The sequence below is a fragment of the Sus scrofa genome, chromosome 1 (genome assembly GCF_054392235.1).
Source record: "Sus scrofa isolate SSC_HxYL_T2T_F1_AM1 chromosome 1, Sscrofa_HxYL_maternal_Yorkshire_Landrace_v2.0, whole genome shotgun sequence".
Taxonomy (NCBI): Eukaryota; Metazoa; Chordata; class Mammalia; order Artiodactyla; family Suidae; genus Sus; species Sus scrofa.
In genome coordinates this window covers 160,157,501-160,182,334 of record NC_139383.1, presented here as the reverse complement: position 1 = coordinate 160,182,334, position 24,834 = coordinate 160,157,501, and the positions used below count along the sequence as shown (strand labels likewise).

General features: G+C 36.2%; 1 protein-coding gene across 6 annotated transcripts in view; it reads left to right on the top strand.

The window, feature by feature from the left end:
* Positions 1–24,834, top strand: part of ZNF407 (zinc finger protein 407) — a 426,967-nt gene that overhangs the window by 149,792 nt on the left and 252,341 nt on the right. For all 6 annotated transcript variants that reach the window (XM_021073780.2, XM_084976838.1, XM_084976844.1 and 3 more), the window contains one exon: positions 10,411–10,485. In XM_021073780.2, coding sequence (XP_020929439.1) covers positions 10,411–10,485 — 75 coding nt within the window. The remainder of the gene's footprint in view (positions 1–10,410; positions 10,486–24,834) is intronic.

Sequence of the window (24,834 nt, the reverse complement as noted above, 5' to 3'; positions counted from 1 at the left end):
TACCACTCCTTACTAAGAAGCCAGGGCCGATTCCAGGTCTGTAGTGGGGAAAGGATGTGGGAATCTGGAACATCTTGTGCTAGAAAACAAAGAAATGCCTGAATATGAGGAGGAGTGATGTCAAAGGACATAGAAGCTAGCTTTAATGGGTTTCCATTGGCCAGTTTGGGGAAAGTGTGAGAATTATGAAGCATAGTTATAGTAATTAATTATATCCAGTCACTTGTGATGGAACATGATGAAGGATAAGGTGAGAAAAAGAATAAAAGAATATATATATATATATTTATATATATATTTATATATATATATTTAAATATATATATATATATTTATATATATATAAAACTGGGTCACTTTGCTGTACAGCAGAAATTGACAGAACATTGTAAATCAACTACCATAGAAAAAAATAAAAATCTAAAAAAAAAGATTAAAAAAATAGAATAATGATGAAAATCCAAGGGTCTATTCAGAGTGCCCTTGAAAGAGAGCCAAAGAGAGCGCAGATGAGACAAAGGGACAGGATGAAATCTTGAAGTTCTTTATAGAGGAATGCCGGCTGCTGAATGTAGAAGAATTGGTAGAATACTGCCACTCAGCTGCCCTCCTTGTAATCACTGAGATCGGCAAGCCTCATTAATGATCAGTGAAACCATTGGGAGCTGGTTGTTAGGGTACAGGATATTCACACTCTGTCAGCTGCTCGAGGCCATCTGTGTTCCTAGGCTCATGGTCCACTTCTCCCATCTTCAAGGTCAGCAGTGTTGTATCTCTGTGGCCCTGACGTCAGTCATCTCTCCCTGGTTCCTTTCTTCTGTCTACCTCTTCTGCTTTATAAGGACACTTGGATTATATTGAGTCCACCTGGATAATCCAGGATCATTTTCCTATTTTAAAGTCAGCTGTTTAGCAACCTTAATTCCATTTGTGTGCCATGTAACCTAACAGGTTTCAGAAATTAGGATGTGGGAATCTTTGCGAAGCCATTACTTGTGTGATGTGAAGTCACTAGGATAAATGCACACTTAATTGCAATGTGAAAATCTGTAATTCATCCATCTTTTATAACTATGCCATTAAAAAATTGAAATTAACATGTAAAACTATAGTATAAAAATATTCTGTTCATTTAAGGTTATTTTCATATTGTTAATACCTTATTAATTATAAAAAAAGACATCAGATGAAATGAAAAAATTTTTATATACTTTTAATGACAAGTGACATTTGCTCCAAAAATAAAATCATATTATTGATAATATATTTTTATGTGTAGAACTTACATGGGGAAGTGGATTATGATCATTCTTTGGGGACTCATCATTTGATATTTATACTTTATTTTTCAGCCTTATAGGGTTATTATATGAATTGACTGCTGCTTACAAATATATATAAAATAATGAAAATTTAGTTGGTTATCTTGTGCTGATTTTGTACTCAAAGAAAATAAAATTTCTTTTTAACCACTACTGTTGATTTTAAGGCAGAAGGAAACCTTTTAAATTCCAGAGTGTGGCGGTGAGAAGTTTTAGAGTACCCTCAACCCTGTTTTAAAATGTGTATCTTGTTTCTTCTTGCTTAATCCTGGCATTATCTCTTTCTGTTTCTGGGATCTGGGTATTAAGCCCTATGAATGTAGAGAGTACATTTTGTTCATCTTTGTACCTTTAGATCCTAAATAATTGTTTGGTGTATGTATGTAATAGTTACCCTTTATTGAATGATGACTGTGTTACAGCAACTGTGCTAAATAATGCATATTTATAACTCTCTGAGATAAGTGGGATTATCCCCACCCTACAAATTAGGGAGCACAGGATTAGTGTGGTTTAAGGACTTGTGCAGTATCACCCACATGGTAAATGGTAGAGCCAGGGTCTGATCTTAGCACTGTCTGACTGCAAAGCCTGTTCCTTAAAAAGGGTAAATTCGGTCATTTTTATGTCCCAACCTCAAAATTCCTGACTGTACAGCAGCATTTGCTGAACTATGTCCTGAAGACACAGTCCTGAGAGGTGCCTAGGTTTACTCTGAGAAAGGTGCCTTAGTGGTCCAGGAACGTGGAGAAAGTGGTCCCCATCTCTCTCCCTTGGTGCCCAGTGCTCATCAGTCCTCCCTAAATGGGAAATGTTTTATTCTTCTAACCTAGGATTGTCTAGTCTTATTTGATGCCCCCTTGCTACTTTTTTGGGTAACGCCCCATTAGCATCCTGAACAACAGTCATCTGTGGGATGTTTGGCAAATGTTGAAAATCAGGATAAAATCTAAAATTTTTGGCATGACTTATAAAACCCTTCATGATTGAGGATTCTGCTTTTTGACTTAATTCTCTATGTTATTTTGTTCCTTATCATAGGCCCTATTCCAAGGGTCTGGAATCTGGACCCACAGGCCAGTTTTACCAGTCTGCTCCCAGACTTCGCTGAAACTTTTTGAGAAGCTTTTGCTGTTTGCTCCTCTATACCTGCAACCCCTCAGTTACTGTGTCTGATGCTCTTTTATCACTGTTCATCCTTCCCCTGTCTGTTCTTTAGTTAGGCCTGAGTGCTATTTATTTGGGAGTCCCTGGTTCATATTGACAGTATTAAAATGTGTGAATCTTTTAATTCGTGTTTGAATTGAATCACATTGAGTTGCATTGTAGTTACCTACAGAGATTCACAGTGTGGTAGGCATGCTCTTCCTACTAGCTTGGTGCCCAGTTCTGGAGAAGCACTGGCCAGTGGCAATGAAGTAGAATATGGGGGGGGGTATTTTTATGCTTTAAGCCCTCAAGCCTAGGGTGATTAATAGCTAAAAGGAGCAGAGTTTATATAATGTTAAGAGTTTGTCAGGCACCAAATATTAATCATCTAATTCTCATTAGTACCACCCATCTTATATATGAGGAAACCAAAGGCATCTCAGTAACAGACCTCAATTTTCAGAGAGAATTAATGTTGAACCAGGGATGGAAATCCCAGTGTTTATGTCTAGAATTATGCTCCTTACCCGTCAGTACTATCTCGCCTCCATCTTCCTTCAAAGGGATCAGGGTTGGGTACTGCCTGTGAGCTATTCTTCCGGAGTGTCTGCTGCATCTGTATTATCACCAGGAGGATTGATAGGAGCCCTGAGTTCAAAAGTCCTGACATCAGACACGGGGGTCTTGGTGATGCAGTTTTATGTGTAGATTTGCTTTCTTATGGTACTCTAGGATTTAGAATACATGTGTATTTTACTTTGAAAAACCAAATAGGAGTTTGTTTTAAAGATGTATCAAAATTCAGTTTAGAATTTTCACTCATTCAGGCCATTTTTTCTCCAAGTTTGTTAAAATTATTATTTTTAATTTAGAGATGTACCATTCAAAGTCAAAACTATAAAGGGATAAAACAGAACCTTAGGTTGTTGACCATTTGGTTGTGTATGATTGTTCATTAGTCTTTGTTGCAGTTACTCAGTTTCAGCATGCTTTATTCTCCCCTACACCCCCTTTATTGGGCATTAATGTAAACAGAAATAGGTATGGAATTTAAATGAGCCAAAGCTTGTTTACATCTCAGTTCAGTGGCTTTCAGTTGAGTAGGTATTGTTTGAAGTGATATATTTGTCAGATCTTTGCATTTTGACTTTATCTAAGTAGTCTTATATACATGGACTGAAATTTCATTTAAGTCGTCATGCATATCATTTAGGGTGTTAACTGCTCACAGAAATGGAGGCTTTTGGAATTGAAATCCTTAATTGTTTTTTCTCCTAGATATAACTATATCCCTGACACTATTCTACTTTTTAAATTTTTTAAATTACCTAATGAATTTTATTACATTTATAGGTGTACAACAATCATCACAATCAAATTTTATTGCATTTCTATCCCAAACCCTCAGTGCATCCCCCCACCCCCCAACATGTCTCATTTGGAATCCATAAGTTTTTCAAAGTGTGTGAGTCAGTATCTGTTCTGCAAGAAAGTTCATTCTGTCCTTTTTTTAGATTCCACATGTCAGTGATAGCATTTGATGTTGGTGTCTCACTGTCTGACTGACTTCACTTAGCATGATAATTTCTAGGTCAATCCATGTTGCTAAAAATGCCAGTATTTCATTCCTTTTAATGGCTGAGTAATACTCCATTGTGTATACGTACCACATCTTCTTTATCCACTCCTCTGTAAATGGATATTTAGGTTGTTTCCATGTCACAGTTATTGTATATAGTGCTGCAATGAACACTGGAGAACATGTGTCTTTTTGAGTCATGGTTTTCCCTGGATAGATGCCCAGGAGAGGAATTGCTGGATCAAATGGTAATTCTGTTTTTAGTTTTCTGAGGCATCTCCATACTGTTTTCCACAGTGCTTGCTCCAATTTACATTCCCATCAACAGTATAATAGGGTTCCTTTTTTTCCAACCCTCTCCAGCATTTATTGTCTGTAGACTTTTGATGATGGCCATTCTGACCAGTGTAAGGTGGTATCTCATAGTGGTTTTGATTTGCATTTCTCTGATAATTACTGATGTTCAACATCTTTTCATGTATTTTTTTGGCCATCTGTATGTCTTCTTTGGAGAACTGTCTGTTTAGATCATCTACCCATTTTTTGATGGGGTTGTTCATTTTTTTGGTATTGAGCTATAGGAGGTGTTTATAAATTTTGGAGATTAATCCCTTGTCAGTCTCTTCATTTGACAATATTTTCTCCCAGTCTGTGGGTTGTCTTTTCATCTTGTTTAGGGTTTCCTTTGCTGTGCAGAAACTTTTAAGTTTATTAAGTCCCATTTTTTTTAATTTTTGTTTTTACTGTCATTACTCTAAGAGGTGGGTCTGAGAAGATGATGCTGTCATTTATTTTGGAGAGTGTTTGGCCTATGTTTTCCTCTAAGAGTTTTATAGTATCTGGTCTTATATCTAGGTCGTTAATCCATCTTAAGTTTATTTTTGTGTATGGTGTTAGGAAGTGTTCTAGTTTCATTCTTTTACATGTGGCTGTCCAGTTTTCCCTGCACCGCTTATTGAACAGGCTGTCATTTTTTCCATTGTATATTCTTGCCTCCTTTGTCATAAATTAGTTGACTGTAGGTGCGTGGGTTTAATGCTGGACTTTCTGTCCTGTTCCACTGATCTCTGTTTCTGTCTTTGTGCCACTACCATACGGTTTTGATGACTGTAGCTTCGTACTATAGTCTGAAGTCCGGGAGCCTGATTCCATTTTTCTTTTTCAGGATGTCTTTGGCTATTCTTGGTCTTTCGTGCTTCCAAACAAATTTTTAAGTATTTTGTTTGAGTTCTTTGAAAAATGTCCTTGGTAATTTGATAGGGATTGCATTGAATCTATAGACTGCCTTGGGTAGATAGTCCTTTTGATAATATTGACTCTTCCAATCCAAGACCATGATATGTCTTTCTATCTGTTTGTGTCATCTTTGATTTCTTTCATCAGCGTCTTATAGTTTTCAGAGTACAGGTCTTTTGTCTCTTTAGGTAGGTTTATTTCTAAGTATTTTATTCTTTTGGATGCAATGGTAAACAGGATTGCTTCCCTAATTTCTCTTTCTCCTGACATTATTCGAAAAATAGCACTACTAATGTGCTATTAATTATTTATGGCTTTACCTGTTCCTCATGCTACATTGTGTTTATGTTGTTTCATTTAATTCTCACAAAGCTCTTATGAATTATTGCTTTTCTCATGTTTCAGCAAAGGAAACTGGAAAAATATACTTAATATTCTCAAAGTTACACAAGTCATAAATGGCAGAGCTGTGACATGACCTACCTTTCCTCCAGGCTCACTGTTCTCACTTGAACTTGAAGTTCTGCTAGTGGGATACATGGTGCCCCGGTCATCACAACCTAAGGAGTTAACCAGCTTTAACCAGGAAGAGGCCCCAAGTGTTTAACTTGGGGGCTTTGTTTCCTGTACTCCTAAGGCAGTCTTTGCCTGCTAACCTTGAAGCTTGTTGTTTTTTAAATTTTCTTCTTCAGCAGTGACCAAAACCTGTCAGTTATGTTACTGTTTGATTCACTCAGCCTTTTGCTGGGTGAACCCTGTGATGTGACAAGCAGTTCTGGTGGTGTGTGGCATTGGTATCCAGGGGACCGGTTGGGAGAACCAGGTAGATTATTATCGATCCTTCAGGAGACTAAAAGAATAAGTGAGTGTGTGTATGTCACAGCCACATACATATTCATGAGTTCTTAGAAATGATCATTTCACTAACACTGTGTTATTGTGCTTAGACTTTAACCTCTTAAAAGCAAATATATTTATTTAGCATTCCTGTAATCTGTAGGGCCTCCACTGACTTGATCATCAGAAATTTCAAGTAGTTGGAGATTATATCCTATAGCTTGTCTTTGAGGAGCATCTGACCTTATTAGAGAGATCAGGGGAACATGATCAACATGGTAAAACTTGAGGAAGCAGACTGCAGCTTCCTCTTCTCTTGCCCTGGGCTCAGAAGGAACACAGCCTGGGAAACCTGCCTTTTGGCCCCTACTTGGACTGTGTGAGATGGGGAGTGCCAGGGTGCCATGACTCTGGCTTTCTCCTGCTTTTTGGCTGCTCCTGTAGTATGTGGAAGTTCCCAGACCAGGGATCAAACCCACGCCACCACAGTGACCTGAGCCACAATAGTGACAACACTGGATTCTTAACCACTAGGCCATGAGGGAACTTTCTATATTTGCTCTAATGGATAAGTCAGATAAGCTATCATGACTCACAAGTTGAAATGGTTCTACAGTGATAAAATCTAAGGGACTGAGGGAAGAGGTTTTTATTATATCTCCATATACTGTATGAAAAATTCTTTTAAAAATAGTTAAAATCTGAAACTTTGTACTAAAATATAGAAATCTATAGCTAGTATGCAAATGCGATTATTGCACTATTCTTTTGACACCAAAACCAATTTCAAGTGATGCTTTTTTTAGACAATTATAAATACTTGGAAATCAACCATACTTTAAATAACAGTACTTTTTACTTTTCGAGGTGTTCCTTCAGTTTGTCAGGCACCTGCCAGGTGGATAACATCAGAGTATATGTTTCCAGGATCAGTGGATTCAGCCCCCGTTAGAGACCTCTCTTGGATGTCAGTGGGCTTCCTCAATGAACATACCCCAAACTGATGCTACCTTCAAACCAGCTCAGTTTTTCCAAGACCAAAAGCTTTGAATTGGTCTTCTATATCTCTTTTGGACTCCATGTCCAGGACCTATGGAAATTGGTTGGCTCTAATCATAAATATGTATCTAGAATTTGGTCAGATCTCTGCTCTCCTCCTGATCCGTGCTCCAAACCACTGTCATCTTTGCTTGGATTATTGCAAGAGACAGATCATCCCTGTCTTTCTCCACCCCCGTAACTTAACAAAACAGCTAGAGGAATCTATGACAGTGTGTGTCCCACACGTCTCCCTCTTTTCAGACACCTGCAATGCTCTTGTTCCTGCTCAGAGCACCGGCCCAGTTGTGCTGGCTTTCAAAGTTGTTCCCTCACCATTACCCTCTGCCACCACCTTCTTGTCCCTCTACTACCCCTACTCTGCCCTGCATTTTGTTGAGCATAGGCCCCACTGGCTGACAGGCTCTGTGGCCACCCTTTTCTCTGTGGCCTGCTGTTCCCTATTTGGTGAAAGGCCCACTGCCGCACCCTCTTTGTCCCCAAACCACAGTCCAGAGCCATCCAAACATAAAATGCTGATGCCCTGCCGGCATTTCAACTCTTACTTCTCTATTTTAATTTTTCTCCCACCATCCAGCACTCTCTGAGATGCTCTGTAGTGCAGCTTTTGTCCTCTGTTTCTCTCACTAGGTTTTACATTTCCAAGGCAGGGACTTCTGTTTGTTTTAACACCTATCCGCCACCTGTGCACCACAGTTGCCTGGGCTGTTCTGGCCCAGAGTAGGTCCTGCCTAGTACACAGGTTAACGCCTGCTCGCATGATTAAAGAGTCCAGGCAGGAGCATGGCAGGCTGAGTGCCACGTCATCCTGAAGCTACAGGTCATAGAGTGAAAGCCCCATGAAGATAGGGCTTTAAATGTCTGATTCTTCCCCTAACCTTCAGAACTTCCCCATGGCCTGTACATAGTAAGTCACCAGTGAATATATATGGAAACAGAATGAAACTGTAAAGTCACCTGTGCTCACTGGGAGCAAGGTATTTCAGTTGAATAACTTTTCAGATTCAGAATTTTTTTTGTTTTATTCTGATGGTATCTAAATTAAAATTTTACAAAACAATTATTATGTTAAAATATTAATACTCTGATGATGGTTGATATGGGCTACATTCAGTCATCACAAATTGCTGGCAGTATTATTATCCATAGAGGTTGGTAAGTTTTAGTTGGTTATGCTTGTCTTACATTTTCTCACTGAGGATAATATTGAGACTTTGACACTACTCATACTTTAGTTAGAACAAATTGAAAGAATTTATGTTAAGTTAGGTATTTGATGAATATTTTGCAGCTGACTATAATTGAGCTGTGTTTTAGTATTGTAAATTTTACCCTATAATAGTAAAAAATCATTGTTCCTCTAAACATTTAGTATTATAGCCATCAGCAGATACTGTCAAAATGTTACATTGAGTAGGTTTCCTGTGCAGTATAATATTTTGTTTCAATTCCTAAACCTGAAACATTTTAATTAATACAATTTTTTTCTTTTAAAAACTGCATTGTGGTTTCTAAGCTCAGATTTCTTAAATTATACTTGGTCATATAAATAAGCTGTGCTTTGCAACTCTGGGTTCTTAACCTTTGCTCTTTGCTATTAGCTTTATGTTTTTTTAATTATAGGAAAATAGAGGACAGTAGGGAAGTTATGACTTAAATGGACTGTTGTTATTACTGTATTCTTTTTTAAGGAAATGAAGAATATTATTTATTTTATGCAAATCAAACAAAAACAAATATAGACTATCTTGTATTGTTATTTTTGCTAAGCATTTAATATCATCACAGTTTGATTCTTTATAAGTAATAATTATTTTTCCATTTTATGGATTGATGGTGTGATTAGTTATTTATAGTTGTAAAGCATGTGTTGTCCACAGCTATTACTTAATATGTAGAAAAGAAAGAGTGTTATTTTCAGTGTATACAAATGCGTTATTTGAATAGTGAAATCATAATCATTAAAAAAATACAAACATATCATTTTACCCTCAAAACTGAGGTTCCCTAATATTATATGAAAATAGCCAAAATAGACCAGACATGAAAAGGAGCATTCACATTTTTAGAAATTGTTTCGGTCTTGGCTTTTGACACACGTTTCCTCCAGAAGGCCATAGTACTTTACCGTCCTGTGTTGCCTGTTTGTGCAGGCATGTCCAGATGAATTCAGTGTTCAATGTTAAGAATCTTATAACATGCCAATTTGATTTGTAGCCCTTCATATCATAGAATGCTAATTAAAATCATATTTTTGCATATGTCATGCCTTTCATGTACATATGCAAATAGATTCTGTTGCCTTTCAGCTATTAGTAATTAACTTTATGAAGGACAGCTGTAATACATAATTAACAAAAATGTTTGCAAGCCCTTTTACACTGAAAGTTACAACAGTAAATTTTAATTTTTTTGCTTATCAAGACAGCTATTTTAGTCTGATGCTTCTGAATGAGATCTAAATTGTTTTAAATAATCCCACGCCATAATTAAATTGTGTTGTACTATATTCAGTAGAAGAATGGTGCTCCATGCACTGGCTGCTGATTCCTGTCCATTTCATATTTATGTCAACAAAATTGAATTAAGTGATCTGATTTGTGTATAAAATAAGATAGTATGTCAGGTAATACTTTTTGTTTGTTTTAGTTATTGATATCTTTTGGGCACTTAGTACATTTTTTTTGTGTGTGTGTTGCAGACATGATAAACATTTATATCATTTTAAAAAAACCTCTCTTTCAGATTATCACCATGTTTTTAAGGATGCTTCATGAAGGCTATTCATTTTCTCTTTTATAGTCCCTTAAATATTTAATAAAATTATGTTTTCTCAAACTCATTTCATGATTGAAGTATGGCATCAACTAGGGGGCAGGGAATGTGATATTGAGGTGTTGTTTTATCTTTATTACTAGGTGACAGTGGAACAGTCAGTAAGGAACTAAAATCATCGGTTTGATTCTTGTTTGTACACTCAAGCGAGAAAATGAACCAGTCAATTTAAATGCAGTTATTTGTTTTGGTTTTCAGGTATTGCAGTATATTTAGTTTGTATGCAGTCTTTCTGTTTAGCATTTAGTGCCATTGTAATATACATTTTCATGTTCATGTATATCATTATATATACATGTCTGTTTTAAACAATTTTGTTCATATTTCATATTTCTAGCAAAGAGTAAAGTTTTGGTTGTGTAACTACTTTTTTTTTTTTTTTTTTTTTTTTAGGGTTGCTTTTGTAATGAAGAAACACTTAAATACCCACCTACTGGGCAAACATGGAGTTGGCACACCAAAAGAAAGGTAATTTTCAGCCATTTACAAATATAATTTTCATTTTAGGTTTTGTGTAGTGAGATGACTCCCAGAATTTTTATCAAGTCAGTTCGTCATGTTTTATATTAATGGTACTCTGTTGTTGAATATTATATTTTATGCCATTCTTTCATAAAATTTAATGTTGCAATTTAATTTCAAAAAATTCATTCTAAGAGTATTTCAAAGGATGTGAAGTATGTGAATTTGTGAAACAACCTTGAAAGAGAAAGGGGTTTACCTCTGTAAATACATTAGAAAGAGCTAAAATAGATATGTAAAATTGAACTTTTTCAATTTTCATTTGAACTTTGTGTAGTTTTATTTTGAGCTTTTGAAGTAACATTTTTGAATTCTTACTGTAGAATTAAACATTGCTGATATTAAAAAAGAAGTACATCTTGTGTCATCCCCAAATAATACTACAGTTGCCATGTCATGAAAAATAACACTACAATTACTATGTCATCAACTGCCAGGTTTTCTTTTTTCTTGCTACTGTATCATAATTAGCTTCATCACATAGACTTAATTATATTAGGTGAACTGAAATGTAGCAGTGTCAGCTACCAGGTGAGCCTGGCTACTTCTGAAACTTTAAATCTTTAAAATGTGTGTGCAGCTCACTCCACACTAGTGCAAAGCATTTCATCTCCTTCAAAGACCTGTTATGTTTTCGACTTTCCCCAAATCCTCCATTATGGCATCTGAAATTCTATAGACACTCCTGGAAACTTCTGTTTTACTTTTATTTTATTTTATTTTATCTTTTATCTTATCTTATTTTATTTTATTTTATTTTATTTTATTTTTTATCTTTTTAGGGCCACACTCACGGCATATGGAGGTTCCCAGGCTAGGGGTTGAACCAGATCCATAGCTGCTGGCCACAGCAACGACAGATCCAAGCAATGTCTGTAACCTACACCACAGCTTGTGGCAATGCTGGATCCTTAACCCACTGAGCCAGGCCAAGGATCCAACCTGTTTCCTCATGGATACTAGTGAGATTTGCTTCCACTGAGCCACGATGGAAATACCTGGAAACTTTTGTTTTAGATGCTATTTTAAAACATCAGTCATGGTGCATTTTGTTCTGTCACTCTGCAGCCTAGGGCTGCCTCTGCCGTATTTGTAAATGCTTAAAAAATTTTGAAAAACTTTAAGATACTCATTAATATTTTCTGTGTTTACAAGGAATTTAATTGACTTTTCTGTTGCAGACATGTTCTTTTCTTTAGCGTTTTAGTTTCAGCAGGACTACTATGTCAGAATATTGGGATGTTATGTATGCCTGCTTTCTGCCTTTTGGTTTTTCACACTTTTTTTTGTAACATGTTTAATTTGAACCAAAATTTATGTGTTGAATAGATCCTGAATGCTTTATTCTTGAAATTCAAAAAAATTCATATTATTTAGCAATAATTTGGAACTCATCACAGTTATGTTTCACAAGTATTTAAGAAACAAGGCATTTGTAATTACTGTGTTCTTGTTACTTTCCATTGCATTATCTCAGTTAATCATTGTATGACCTTATTAGTGGTGCATTATCTTTCTAATATTACAGAGCTAAAGACAGATTCAGGAATGTACAACAGTTTATTCAATATCTCATAATTAATAAGTGTTAGAATTGTTACTTTTTTCTGACTAATTCTGGTGCTCCTCCGCGTACTGATTATGTTGTCTCGCATTGAGAATCTTTACATATAGGTACTTACAGTGTTTCAGTTGCACAATAAATTTGAAGGAAAGCAATCTAGAGCAGATAATTAGTAAAAAGAAAATATTTCCCTACTACATAATTAGTATACATTTTGAACTCAAATGTATCATTTTTGCTTTTTGTTTAGCAATTTTTAAAAATTTGTGTCTGTTCATGGTTATTTCATATTAAAGAAAAATTCATCACCTCATACATGTATTTATCCTCCAAGCACCTTAAAAGTTTTTATCTTCTGTATATGATGATAGGAGTTTGAAAATTCTAGCTGTATTCTTTTGATTTTTGTATTTACTTTTTCCTGTGTGTTTCAGGATGAATCTCTTTTACTTTAACTCGTTTCAATGACTAATACCAAATATGCCAAAACGAGGCACGAGAAAGACTCGTGTCTTTTTTCCCTTTGAGATGTGGTAAGCTTTTTCTCCAGCATTAACATGATTTTTGTCCTAAAATCGGGAGATGAATCTCAAATGGGAAAGTACACCCCATCTTCTGGGTTATTACCTTCTAAATAGTCCAAATGCAGAGTTATCTAAACTCAGCATTAGATTAAATTGTTTTTCCTATTAAAAATTCTGTTTCAGAGTACCTCTTCTTTATGATATGTTTTTGTAGGGCATTCCTTCTTCTGCATGGAATACTGAATTGGAATGTCAGGGCTTCAACCACAGTATAATTTTCTAATAGACATCCATACCTGGAGAAGAAGAAAATATAAGTAACAAAATCTAGCGCAATAAATACCAAAAGCCTCCTTTCAGTCCACCTTCCTCCTTTCCTTGGAGAGACAGAATTGATGCCTTTTAACAATTTGAGGAAACAAAGAAACTCTTTATCAGCATGTTCAACCGTCACTTTGGGCATAACTGTTCTCTAAATTAATTTAAACATTTTTTTCTTACCTATTTAAAACATTAATGCCTTGGCTATAATTTTGCAAGCTTGCTCTATTTTAATTTCTCTAGGACAGTATAATCAGTTTACTTTTTTTTTTGTTTTGAATTTGATTCTCCCTTCTTATGCATTGCATATTACAGCAAATAGTAATAGAAGTTAGCTAAATAGGCTGTGACAATTAAATTAATAATGCATTTTGTTTGCAAGTATTTAGACCTTGTGCTTTGACTGATATATGCAAAAATGATAATTTATTACAAATAAATTCATATTCTTACACTACAGTTTGATGAACTAATAAATTTTGTCAGCATGACTGTCATTAGCAACAGAAAACTAAGTAATTTCAAATATATATATTTTTGACTCTGAATACCTGAAGTGATGGCTTGTGTAAGAACATATTTCTTTGTCCCTAAATTTGCATGAAATTATTTTAACGTAGTATACTACTGTATTTCTGAAGTCTCCTATGCTTAAATATAAACAGCTAAATATAGCCACAACAACTAAATATATCTTTCCAAAACAATAAACTAATCAATTTGCAAGTTCATTCTTAAGTATTCCCTATTTTAAATAAGTGATTCTCTTTGTAATATAGTAAGCCAAAGTATCTTTATGATTCTTTGGATTCACTAATAGTAATCTCGGAAACAAGCTTATCCTCAATTACCACAATTGAAGCAGCCGTAAGTATATCTTATGTAAAAGCCAGGTGCATATTACAATGGAAAGAGAGAGCATTTGTAGTTCAGTGCTTGGAAGTCAGCTGGGCTTTGAGTGACTGTGTAAACAGGAGGAGGGGGAGACGATTCACTCAGAATTTCTCATCTGATTCATTGCCTTTGTGGTGTCTGGGACAAGATCAGGAAATGCCTACACTTGGCAGTATCTCAGGAAGGCGGATGGGCGCCGTAAACCAGTTTTACCAGTAAAGGCTTTCAAATGAGAGTCTAAGAGCTCAGTAAGTTACCTGTTTTTTTCAAGTTGTTAATGAATACTAGTTTAAAACTGTAGTATTTTTTCAGTAAAGCAATTTTTGGAGGAGTCTACAAATATTATAAGTCTTGGATAGTGCTTTTTTGCAGCCTGTCTGTGGGGTATGTTCAGGCCCCTCGGGAGGGCTCAGGGCTGGCCAGTGTTTTTGTTCAGGCAAATAGGTTCCCCCCAGGCCTCCTCCAGATTACTGAGCCTTGAAATGCTGCTGGCTTCTCCCCTCTGCCAGACCTTTGGAATTTGTGGTTGGGCATCTTTCTTTTAACATTATTTTTTACCTTATTGATAGTAAATTCTTCCCCACATTTTTATACACCAAATATCTAGTGTAAGTGTGGGATTTTGGAAATACTGGCAGCCCTGATCCTTGGTTCTGATTTGCTATAGGCCATTGGTGTAGGACATAATATGGTGAAAGTCTTGCAGAGTCTATTTCATCTTCTTTCTCGGGAACTTTTGTATGTTAAAATTCTGTGAAAGCATCATCGTTTTCTGTCTTTCAATTTAGATATAAGCCTCACCCTTTTTCTGGAAACATGAAAATATCATCCAAAACCCAGACATTTGTAGGAGAACATAGGTACATGTATGTGCACAGTCGTTATTGAAGCTTTGCCAGTGATACTTTGGGTTGTTGGAAATTGAGGTTACTTTTAAGTGAGAGAATAATATATTTTATAAAATCTCTGAATTACATATATTTAAGCAGACTCAAATTGTTTCAACTAGAAGAGATTCTATGCATAACAAGAGACTAACTCCTGTTGTTGTTGTCATCTCATAGTCCATTGTAAAGAAATAACTAAGTTACTAGTATTGCTTCTTTTTTCTTTTATTAAAGAATCAACCACTTCCTTCATGTTTATTCCATGTGAATTTCTGTAATATAAGTACTGTTTTCTACTTTGTATGACTTCTCAGTCACGTTGTTTTCAGGCTAAGGCCTGCTCTCCCATCACTGCTGCTCATCGTTCTTTCCTTTCAATTCTTTTCATAATCAATGGGTGCAGATTTTTTTTTTTTTTAATGAGGTCCAGTTTTGGGAAGAAGTCTGTGGGTTCCCCTCTGCTTTAAAAAAATATTTATGCAAAATAACTCTGTTAAGCCAAAATGGAGGGAAAACATTTCATTTCATTCTCTCTCAGGTTGCTTGTTTTCATGAGTAGGAGGTTATTATATTTCAGTGACTTACTATTGCTTTTGCATGAGCCGAGGATACCCTGTCTTCTCTCTTCTCCATTTCTCCATCTGTAGTCAGCATCTAGTATATAAATAATATTGTGTGCACATTCGACATGGTTTTATTATAAGAAAGCTGGGTTGAATAGACAGATAGCCCTGCTAAATAATTACTTCTCTGTGGAAAGATAGATGGAAGTCACATCATTCATGTAAAGGCAGGGTTATTATTTTTAGAAACCTTCCTTCTCTATTTTACTGACTTAATCTGACCATTTGTTAAGATACATAAGGATATAAGTATATATTATCCACTATAGTCATCTTGTCAGCATTTGGGTAGTATTTCTAAATTAAGTGGGTGGTTTAGATGTTCTATGATTGCTTTATGACAAATGTTTTCTTAGTGAGATGGATATATTCTATTACTTTATAAATTTGCCAGGTGGAAGTTAGCAAAAGTAAGTATCACGGGTAAGAATATGGGAATCTCAGCTCCTCAATTGTTTGTCAAAGTTTCCAACTCACTTTTTGGGGGAGGTGTTTGGACCTCATTACAGTTAATTGTTATGGCTCATCTCTGAGGGGATCGAAAACCCACTTTTTAAGTTCAGAACTTCACTGGGCCCTTGGCTTCCATGAAGCAGTTCCATTGCTTTGTCAGAAGCTGTGTGGAGTGTTTGGACTCTGTACATATGTTGGGTAGTTTAGTTTCCTGTCCTGAATAAATTCCTTCCACTCATTTCTCAGTGTGCTTTCAGTTTTATCCTTCAGTCAGCCTTATGACAGGAGAGCTGCTTCCTTCCTTGCATTATTTTTGTTTTCTTCCTCCTTAGCATTTGTACTGATTTTGTACGTAGTTTTTATGATAATGACTTAAGTTTTAAAATATTTAAAGAAGAAACCCTATAAAACTCATATCTTTATTGTAAAGATAGCACTCAGGATGCTTCTCTGAACATGTGTCATATCTTCCTTGTGAGTTTCAGGGGGAGTTTCTTTCAGTCTTTATTACAGGAGAAGTTGTGCCTTTCTGAAACAGCTTGTCATCTTGGTCTTAAGTACTAGCAAATCATGTGTATAATTGAGTTTTCCTCTTTATCTTTACTGCTGGGAAGCTCAGTGCCAAAATTGTAATTCAGTCTCTAGAAAGCAGGATGGACTTCATGGAATGCATTTTATTTACTACTGTTATTTCTAGTTTCATCTTTTTTTTCCCTTATGGGAAATTCCCATTTTATGTGAGCGGTATATTTTAACAACCTCATATAAATCAAAGCTCACATAATTCGAGGGAAGTTTTGCAATGGGAATTTTTGTAAAGTAGGGTCAGTATTTGTCTGGGAGGGAGGACCTATGTCTTCAGCCCTGTGGCTTTGGGACATCGTATTGAGCAGTGTGTAACCCTCTTATGAGCCTTTTAAAAAATCACCCTTGCCCTGTTGTACGAAAATTTAGTGTGCTTTCTTGTGCTGCTTCAGTGGTGCTTTTTATTTCCTGAGATTATCTGTTATTTTAAGGAGTGCTTGCTTCTAAAGTGTGCTATGCAGACTTGATATGTAACATTTCCCCCCTCCCATCCCCCTTCCCCAGATAGGGGATTATTGCTCAACTTCTGTTCTAGGATGCTTGCTTTCTGGCTCTATTTAAAATAACTGCTGTTCTTGGTGCACCCAGCTTTGTGGGTAAAATACTGTATTTGCTACTTTAGGGAAAATTCTCATGTTGGTAGTAAAGGAAGTCTAAGTGTTAGAAGTTTATATGTATTATAGAAATATAAGGTAGTTTTCTACTTTAAGGTTCATTCTTTAACTTTATGCTACCATGTTATTGAGCACTCATCTATGTGTTTTATTCCTGGGAATTTAGATAGAAACAAGTATTATATGATTCTTGTTCTTTAGAATGTATTAGAGGTTATGCAGTTATCCATAATATGTAAAATGAAAAGCTAACAATGAGAACAGAGAACGTTTTAAAAGAGAGAACCATAAGGGTATAATGGGGGATGAAAATGAAGGTATCTAATTTATTCATCAACTTATTCTCCCAATAATCATTTACTATATCTATTACAACTACTGCTATGTTCCAAAACTGAGATATAGTAAGTAGTGTTTAAAGATGATACACTCTCTGTTCTCATGCTCCTTAAATTTGGGGTTGATGGACTGAGGATAAAGATAGATAATAGGCATGTGAAGGAAAAAGAGACTTTCATGGGGTGGAAGCTTAGATGAGCTATTGCAGTGAGTGTCTGGGAGAGGTGTAGCTTTAGGAAGAGTGTTCATGGAAGACCTTTCTGAATCAGAGCCCTCCTGGTAGAGAGCATGGTGAATGCTTTACCTTTCACTCGGTGCCTTAGAGGAAGCCAGCAAAGCTGAGACCTCTTTTGGAATTGTATGTCTGTCAGTCTTTCATTGTGGAGTTGGGATGCCAGGGAGAGTATGGGTGGGTGGGTCAGCATGGCTCGGGTGTTTCCTGAGGACTCACGCCATTCCTTGCCCACGCCGGCCCCTCTCTCCTCTCAGTGCCAGCCACTTTCTCACTCTTCATGTTGCAGAGCTGGCCTGAAAATAAGCCTTTTTAATCATCAGTTTTACACCATACTTTGTTTTATTCTTCTTCACAAATACTGCATTTTTTGTAAAGTAAAGATTTGTGTCCAACGTGTGTCAAACGGGTCTATCACTGAACTTTTCCAGCAGCATTTGCTTTCTTTTTGTGTCTTTGTCACATTTTGGTAATGCTCACAATATTTCAGACTTTTATTATTAATGTTATATTTGTTATGATGATCAGTGATCTTTGATGCTGTCAGTATGACACACTGAAGGTTCAGAGGATGATGAGCATTTTTCAGTAATAAAATATTTTTAATTAGTGTATGAACATTATTTTTTAGATGTCATGCTATTGTACCCTTAATAGACTACAATGTAGTGTAAACATAAATTTTATATCACTGGGTAACCGAAAAATTCACGTGACTCACTCTATTGTAATATTTGCTTTATTATGGTGGTCTGGAGCTGAACCTGTAGTATCTCTAAAGTCTGCTTGTGTTTTGTGAGCCACATTCTTTCCCAACTCCCTGTCTCTTTCCTCCTTTCTCTGTACTTATGTTCTTCCTGTTCCTCACCATACTCATACTCATCCCGTCTCTCCTGGTTCAGTCCAAACCATTATTTTCTTCAAGTTTCAGTCTGAGGTCTCTGTCTTCTCTGAGTTTCTTTCTTGTTTATCTCACCTCCAAATGATCATGCTTTTTTTCTCTAGTATTCCTACGGAACTGTGGTGAAGAAAGGAGATATACATATATACATATTCTGTCCATCTTCCAAAATAGAAATCCGAAAGACTCATCCTGCTGATGAGCTTTGCTAAAATGACATCAATTTTGTTCTGTTGCCTCCTCTTTCATTCTTGTAGAGAAATTGAATTCTGTGGAGCTAGTGAACTATACCTTTTTTTTTGGTATGGGTGTTCGTATTGCTTTTGCATGTGATAATATAGTGTTGTTTAATGTGACAAGTTAATTTTTAAAGGGTTTTTTTTGGCTACCAATTAATTTAGTAGTTCAATCAGATTTTGGATATAAGAATATCTGTTGTTTTAACTCTTTTTAAAGTCACCAAATAAGTGATTCTAAATATGATCAATCAAATATGTTAAGTGTTCAGAATATAGGTATTTTTTCCTGGCAGACATCTAAAATATTTTTGGCCATTCTCTTTCACTTCACTTGAATTGCTTTTAGAACACTGGGACTTATACATCTGGACTCTGACTAAAATATGCCTTAAGCTCTTATCTTTAATTCCCAGTCAGTGCCAGAATTAAAGAGAACAAAGGCCTATATGTTCACTGCAGCCTTCAATTACGCTTAATTACCAACTTTCATACAGTTTCATTATACAGTACTGACTTTTTGTGAGACGTTCTTTATATTCATGATGTCGTGGTAGTTGCTTGTAAAAGTCCAAGATTAAAATTTTTCCTGAGGAATTTTAAGGAAACATAACCTTTCTAAAGTAATTTTCATAAAGTTGGATCAAAGCAACTTGGTGATCCATTTTAACAGACGAGAAACAAGATGTTTATATTTCATTATGCTAAAGAACTCTGATAGGAAAAATCAAGAGTTTACCTGGGTTATTCTCTAAGATATTCACACCCCACCCCGACAGTTCCTGGTCTGTGGGTCACTTATGTAATCCATTAGAGCCTCAGATAAAGGGCCTCTCCACTAGTACTGTGGTGTTGTCATCCTTGTACAGAGAAAACTAGCAGAGGTTGATATTCCATAAGAGATTTGTCAATCTTATAGTAACCCTAATGTTCTACAAAATATCTGTCTTCTATTTTAGCAGCTCCTTCATTCCCTTTCAAGAGAATCATGATGCTCTTCGATAAGTATTCAAATATTAGCATCTCCTGAGGTTGAATCATATGAAATCAACACTTAGGCTAAAAAGCATCAAGTACTGGCAATTTCTTAAGAGTCAAACATAATTCTCTTTAGAACTGTCTCTGGCATAAGATGTCAATATAGAAATCTGCTTTTCGGGGAAATAGTCGTTTCTGTTGGGTTTAATTCTATCCAGTTCTTGCTTTTTTGTGGACAGTGATTTCCTAGACATGGCCTAGTGTAGTGAGTATGATATAGAAGTTGGGTTAGGATAACATAAGAACTGTCTCAGCATACTTTATTATTTTCACTCGCTGTCACACTGAAAGCCAAGTCTCTCAGTTTTCTGGGCCTAGGTCAGCTTTCAAGGCCCAGACTTTGTCTCACTGTGAAAATCGTTCCCTAGACTTCGGTTCTGTGTAATCACTTCTTTCTACTAAGAAGACTCATATACAATTAGCACATTCTCTTTTTTCTTTTATAAAAGGTAAAATGTATGCCCTTTGTCCAAACTAGGTAATTTTTGAGGGTGTGGTTGGTGCTTTTTCTTCTCTGTTTTTCAAAAGGCGATTGGTTTTAGTGAATATTGATAGATTTAAGATATTAAAATCTTCATTGAAATTTTTCTTTTTCGAGATGGACTTTTTTTAGCTGGTCTAGCATACGATTTATAGTTACATTTTGAGCAAGGTATTGCAAACTAACATAGTCATGTGAAACTTTTAATGTAGTCAACCTCAAGTGCATTCTTCCTGAGTCACTGTGGCTTTATCACCTTCTCATCTTTGAGGCTGAAGATAACACCTATTCTCATTTCTCAGGGTTATGGAGACGTGGTTGTGAATTAGTTACTCAGGTACAAAACAATCATACTGTATAGAAACACAGCATTTTATAATTTAAAAAGTGCTTGTTTTTAGATAAAAACAAAGAAAATTTTAGTTGCTGAAGTCTAAATAATATCTGTGTTTCCCTTTTCATGCTAATCTGGTGGAGAAAAGGATTATGGGAAAGAACAGATTCAGTGGAACATATATATGAAAATTTTAATTTAAATTATACACAGGGAGTTCCCATCATGGCGCAGTGGTTAACGAATCCGACTAGGAACCATGAGGTTGCGGGTTCGATCCCTGCCGTTGCTCAGTGGGTTAATGATCCGGCGTTGCTGTGAGCTGTGGTGTGGTTACAGACGCGGCTTGGATCCAGCGTTGCTGTGGCTCTGGCGTAGGCCAGTGGCTACAGCTCCGATTCGACCCCTAGCCTGGGAACTTCCATATGCCGCGGGAGCGGCCCAAAGAAATAGCAAAAAGAGAAAAAAAAAAAAAATTATACACAGATTTTCTTTGGAGTTAATTAAAACAATTTCCCCTTTCATTCTTACAATGCATTATAGTATTCAGAATTTCTTTTTCTCATTTCATATTCATAATTATGTAATATGGTTATGCCATATATTTTTGGCAACCAGAAAGTGGCAGTCTTATTACTGGATATCAGGTCTTTAAAATTTTATGCTTCCTCCTTTATAATATATTGTTTATAATAATCAGATTTTGAAGGTTAGGAAATTTTTTGACAAAGGAATTGGCCTAATGCTTATTATTTTTGTTATCAGTACTTGTAGTAATAGCAGTATATCAAAGTTTCTATGGCTTTTTGAGTTTCCTTTTTTGTTTAAACAGGGGGAAAAAAAAAACTTTACATAGAATACAACTGTATAAAACCAATTAAAACCAAGTACTCTGTCTGAAACTGGGAGGGGGTCCTAAAGACCACATCAGTTGTGGGGCACCTTCTCTGCACCTCAGAGAAGCTGTGGGTTCCTCATCACTTTAAAGAGGATCTCTTTATACATGGAGCTCTTCTACTTGTACCATAAGCCATTGACTTTTGCAGCTTTACCTTTATATATTGTTGATCCCTAAGTGATGAGATATACTTTAAATTTCTGTGGAAATTCCATCTTGATTGGATGTGCTCAGGTGCCACTGAATCAGAGCTCTTAACTTAGCTGGTGTTAGGGCTCAGCCTTTCGATTTCAGTCCAGCTTTATTTGCTGCCCTGTGTTTATCATAGGCATCTAAAGCTTCTAAAGAAGTGATTGAAACCAAAGCAATTTAATCAAATGCATCCAACCCTAGAGTTGATGAAAAATAAAGAAAGGATGTAAAAAAACCTAAGAATCTAATCATTTTTAACTAGAGATGCAAGGTTGGGGCAAGTTAAAATGTGGACTGTGTTGTTCTTGTTCTCAAGTTTGGTGGTAAATTCATGAGTAGACATTATATTATTGAATGAATAAGTAAGATGGAGCCACAAATGGACCAACTAACAAAAATTATTTTTGGCCTAGTTTTATGACTTGATGTCTACATAGTAAGACCTTGATTTATCATATTCAAATGACCCATGTCATATGCTGATGACAAAGAAAATTTGGTTTTTAAAATCTTTTATTTAGTTCTCTAACTAGTACCTAAAGTACCCTACTCAGTGAAGGAGGAAACTATTGAATCTGGAGGAGATGGCTCTCTTATTGGTAATGTTATGAATGGAAAACATCTGACTTTCAACAAAAATGTCAATTGTTAGAATATCATTAGTCTTTAAAAGTTTATCTAAAATAACAGTGATGAGTTATTGATTCACATTGCAATTAACTCACTGTTATTGTGTGGAAAATTCGACTTGTAAATTTTAGGACGTTTTCTCTTTGGCAGTGGAGGGACCCTGGGCTGGGCTGGATCCTGGCCTGAGACACATTTTCTTCCTGGTGAAGAGGTTCTTAAAGGAAAAGGGTTGGGAACCAACCACTGTTCCTGTGACGAGGACGCCTTCCCAGAGAGACGTGTCTCAGGAAGGAAGGTTCTACCCAGGGCTTCGGACAGCCGCTGGCTGACCTTGCCTCTTCAGGCTCCAGCAGTATCTGAGAAAGAAATCTGGATGAGTGCTGTCCTGGGAAGCGGAGGTATTTTCATCCCAAGATGAGAGTTGCTGCTTTCAATCAGAAATAGCTTTTCCTTGAATGCCCATTTTATAAATGTAAAGTGCTTTTGCCTTACAGTTATTTTTTCTTAGTTTCCATCCCTGGTTTCATCTGCCTTTCTTGATGCTGAATGTGCTGAGGACTTTGCTGAGTGCGTATCGTGTCACTGTCCCCATAGGCCTTGAGGCTCCATCCTCATCTTGTCCTGCCTGTGGAGACAGGTCTGTGTGAGTGACTGCGGGAATGATGTTCTGAAATAGAATATAGAGTTCACTTTTTTCCTTACTGGAAGAACTCATAGCTTTCTTAATGATTTTAGACTGTATTTATGGAATCACTGGGCTGCTAAAGGGGTTACTTAATTTTTAAAAAACATTTTACCACCTTTTATGAGGGAAGGTATATCCTATAAAAGCTTTCTACAGCTCTGAGTTCATATGTCTTGCAAATGTCAGCAGCTTACTATATTTGATTTGCCCTAACACCAGGGAGATTATTGCAGAATAATATAGAATTCTGGATTTTAAAGCAAACCTTTACATTTCCTAGATGTGAAAACGGTTTCAGAGAGACTCGATCTAGACCAGTTAGAGATATTTGGAATTTTGGCAATTAAAAAATGGTGTGTGTCTACAAATTTTGTAGTTTTATTTCATCATTCTTTTGTTCCATGATTCTTTGGTAAAGCCATGCTCTTTCATGGGTGATCTTTTGTAGTATTGCATATAAGGTGCTTAGTACCTTTTCAGCAGTAAATAATGTACAATATATCTATGAAAGGTAAATTCTCCCCTCTTTTCAGGTGCTTATTGGTGAGGTAGAATATATTAAAAGGAACGGAAAAGTCTGAGTGTACTTGTTTAAGTGAACAAGGAAAAGTTGTTTTTAGCCTGAAGCATATTGCTGTAAAACTTTTATAATGATGATATTTATAGAAATGATAGACTTTAACTTTTTTCTTTCATTTTTTTTTCTTTCAGTGATAGCATCAATATTGCTAGCATTTGTTGGGATATAAAGCATAAAAGAAGATTTTTCTTAAGAATATTATATAGTGAAAAACTACCCAATGACTATATATCAACTGAATAAAGACAAAAAATTTTTTTAAGATGGTTTTTTTTTGGCCACACCCATGACATGTGGAAGTTCCCAGGCCAAGGGTTGAATTTGTGCCACAACAGTAACCTGAGCTATTGCAGTGACAATGCCAGATGCTTAACCTGCTGAGCCACAAGAGAACTCCCAGATGAACCTTTTTTTTTCCGCTTTTAGGGCCACACCCCAGCATATGGAAGTTCCCAGGTGAGGGGTCAAATTGGAGCTATAGCTGCCAACCTACACCACAGCCACAGCAATGTGGGATCTAAGCCGCATCTGCGACCTATACCACAGCTCACGGCAATGCCAGATCCTTAATCCGCTGAGGGAGGCCAGGGATTGAACCCACATCCTCATGGATACTAGTCAGATTCATTTCTGCTGAGCCATGAGGGGAATTCCTAGATGAAATATTTTTAATATAGCGTGAAGAAATGTTTTGGAGAGTATTTTAGACTATGGGGCTGATTGCAAAATAAACTTGGATATGTGACATAAATTTGAACCCAAATGAATTTATCGATTTGTGACTTACATCCAGTCATATCATTGTAGTATTTCCTTATTATTCTATCAAAATTTTAAAAAGTAAAAGTTCCATTTGATTTTATTACCTTTTTAACTATTGCTATTTAGTAATAGTTAAATAGTAACTATAGTTACTATAGTAACTATAACTATTAATTTTTAACTATTACTATTTTAAATTTATTAACTTTTTCGGAGCTCCTGTCATGGCGCAGCGGAAACGCAGCCATGAGGTTGCGGGTTCGATCCCTAGACTGGCTCAGTGGGTTAAGGATTCAGCGTTGTGGTTGAGCTGTGGTGCAGGCCGCAGATGCAGCTCGGATCTGGTGTTGCTGTGGGTCTGGTGTAGGCCGGTGGCTACAGCTGTGATTAGACCCCTAGCCTGGGAACCTCCATATGCTGCGGCTGCGGCCCTAAAGAAAGACAAAAAAACAAACAAAAAAATTTATTAACTTTTTATGAGTTTTGTATTTCCTATTAATCTATGTATTGAATAACTTCTTT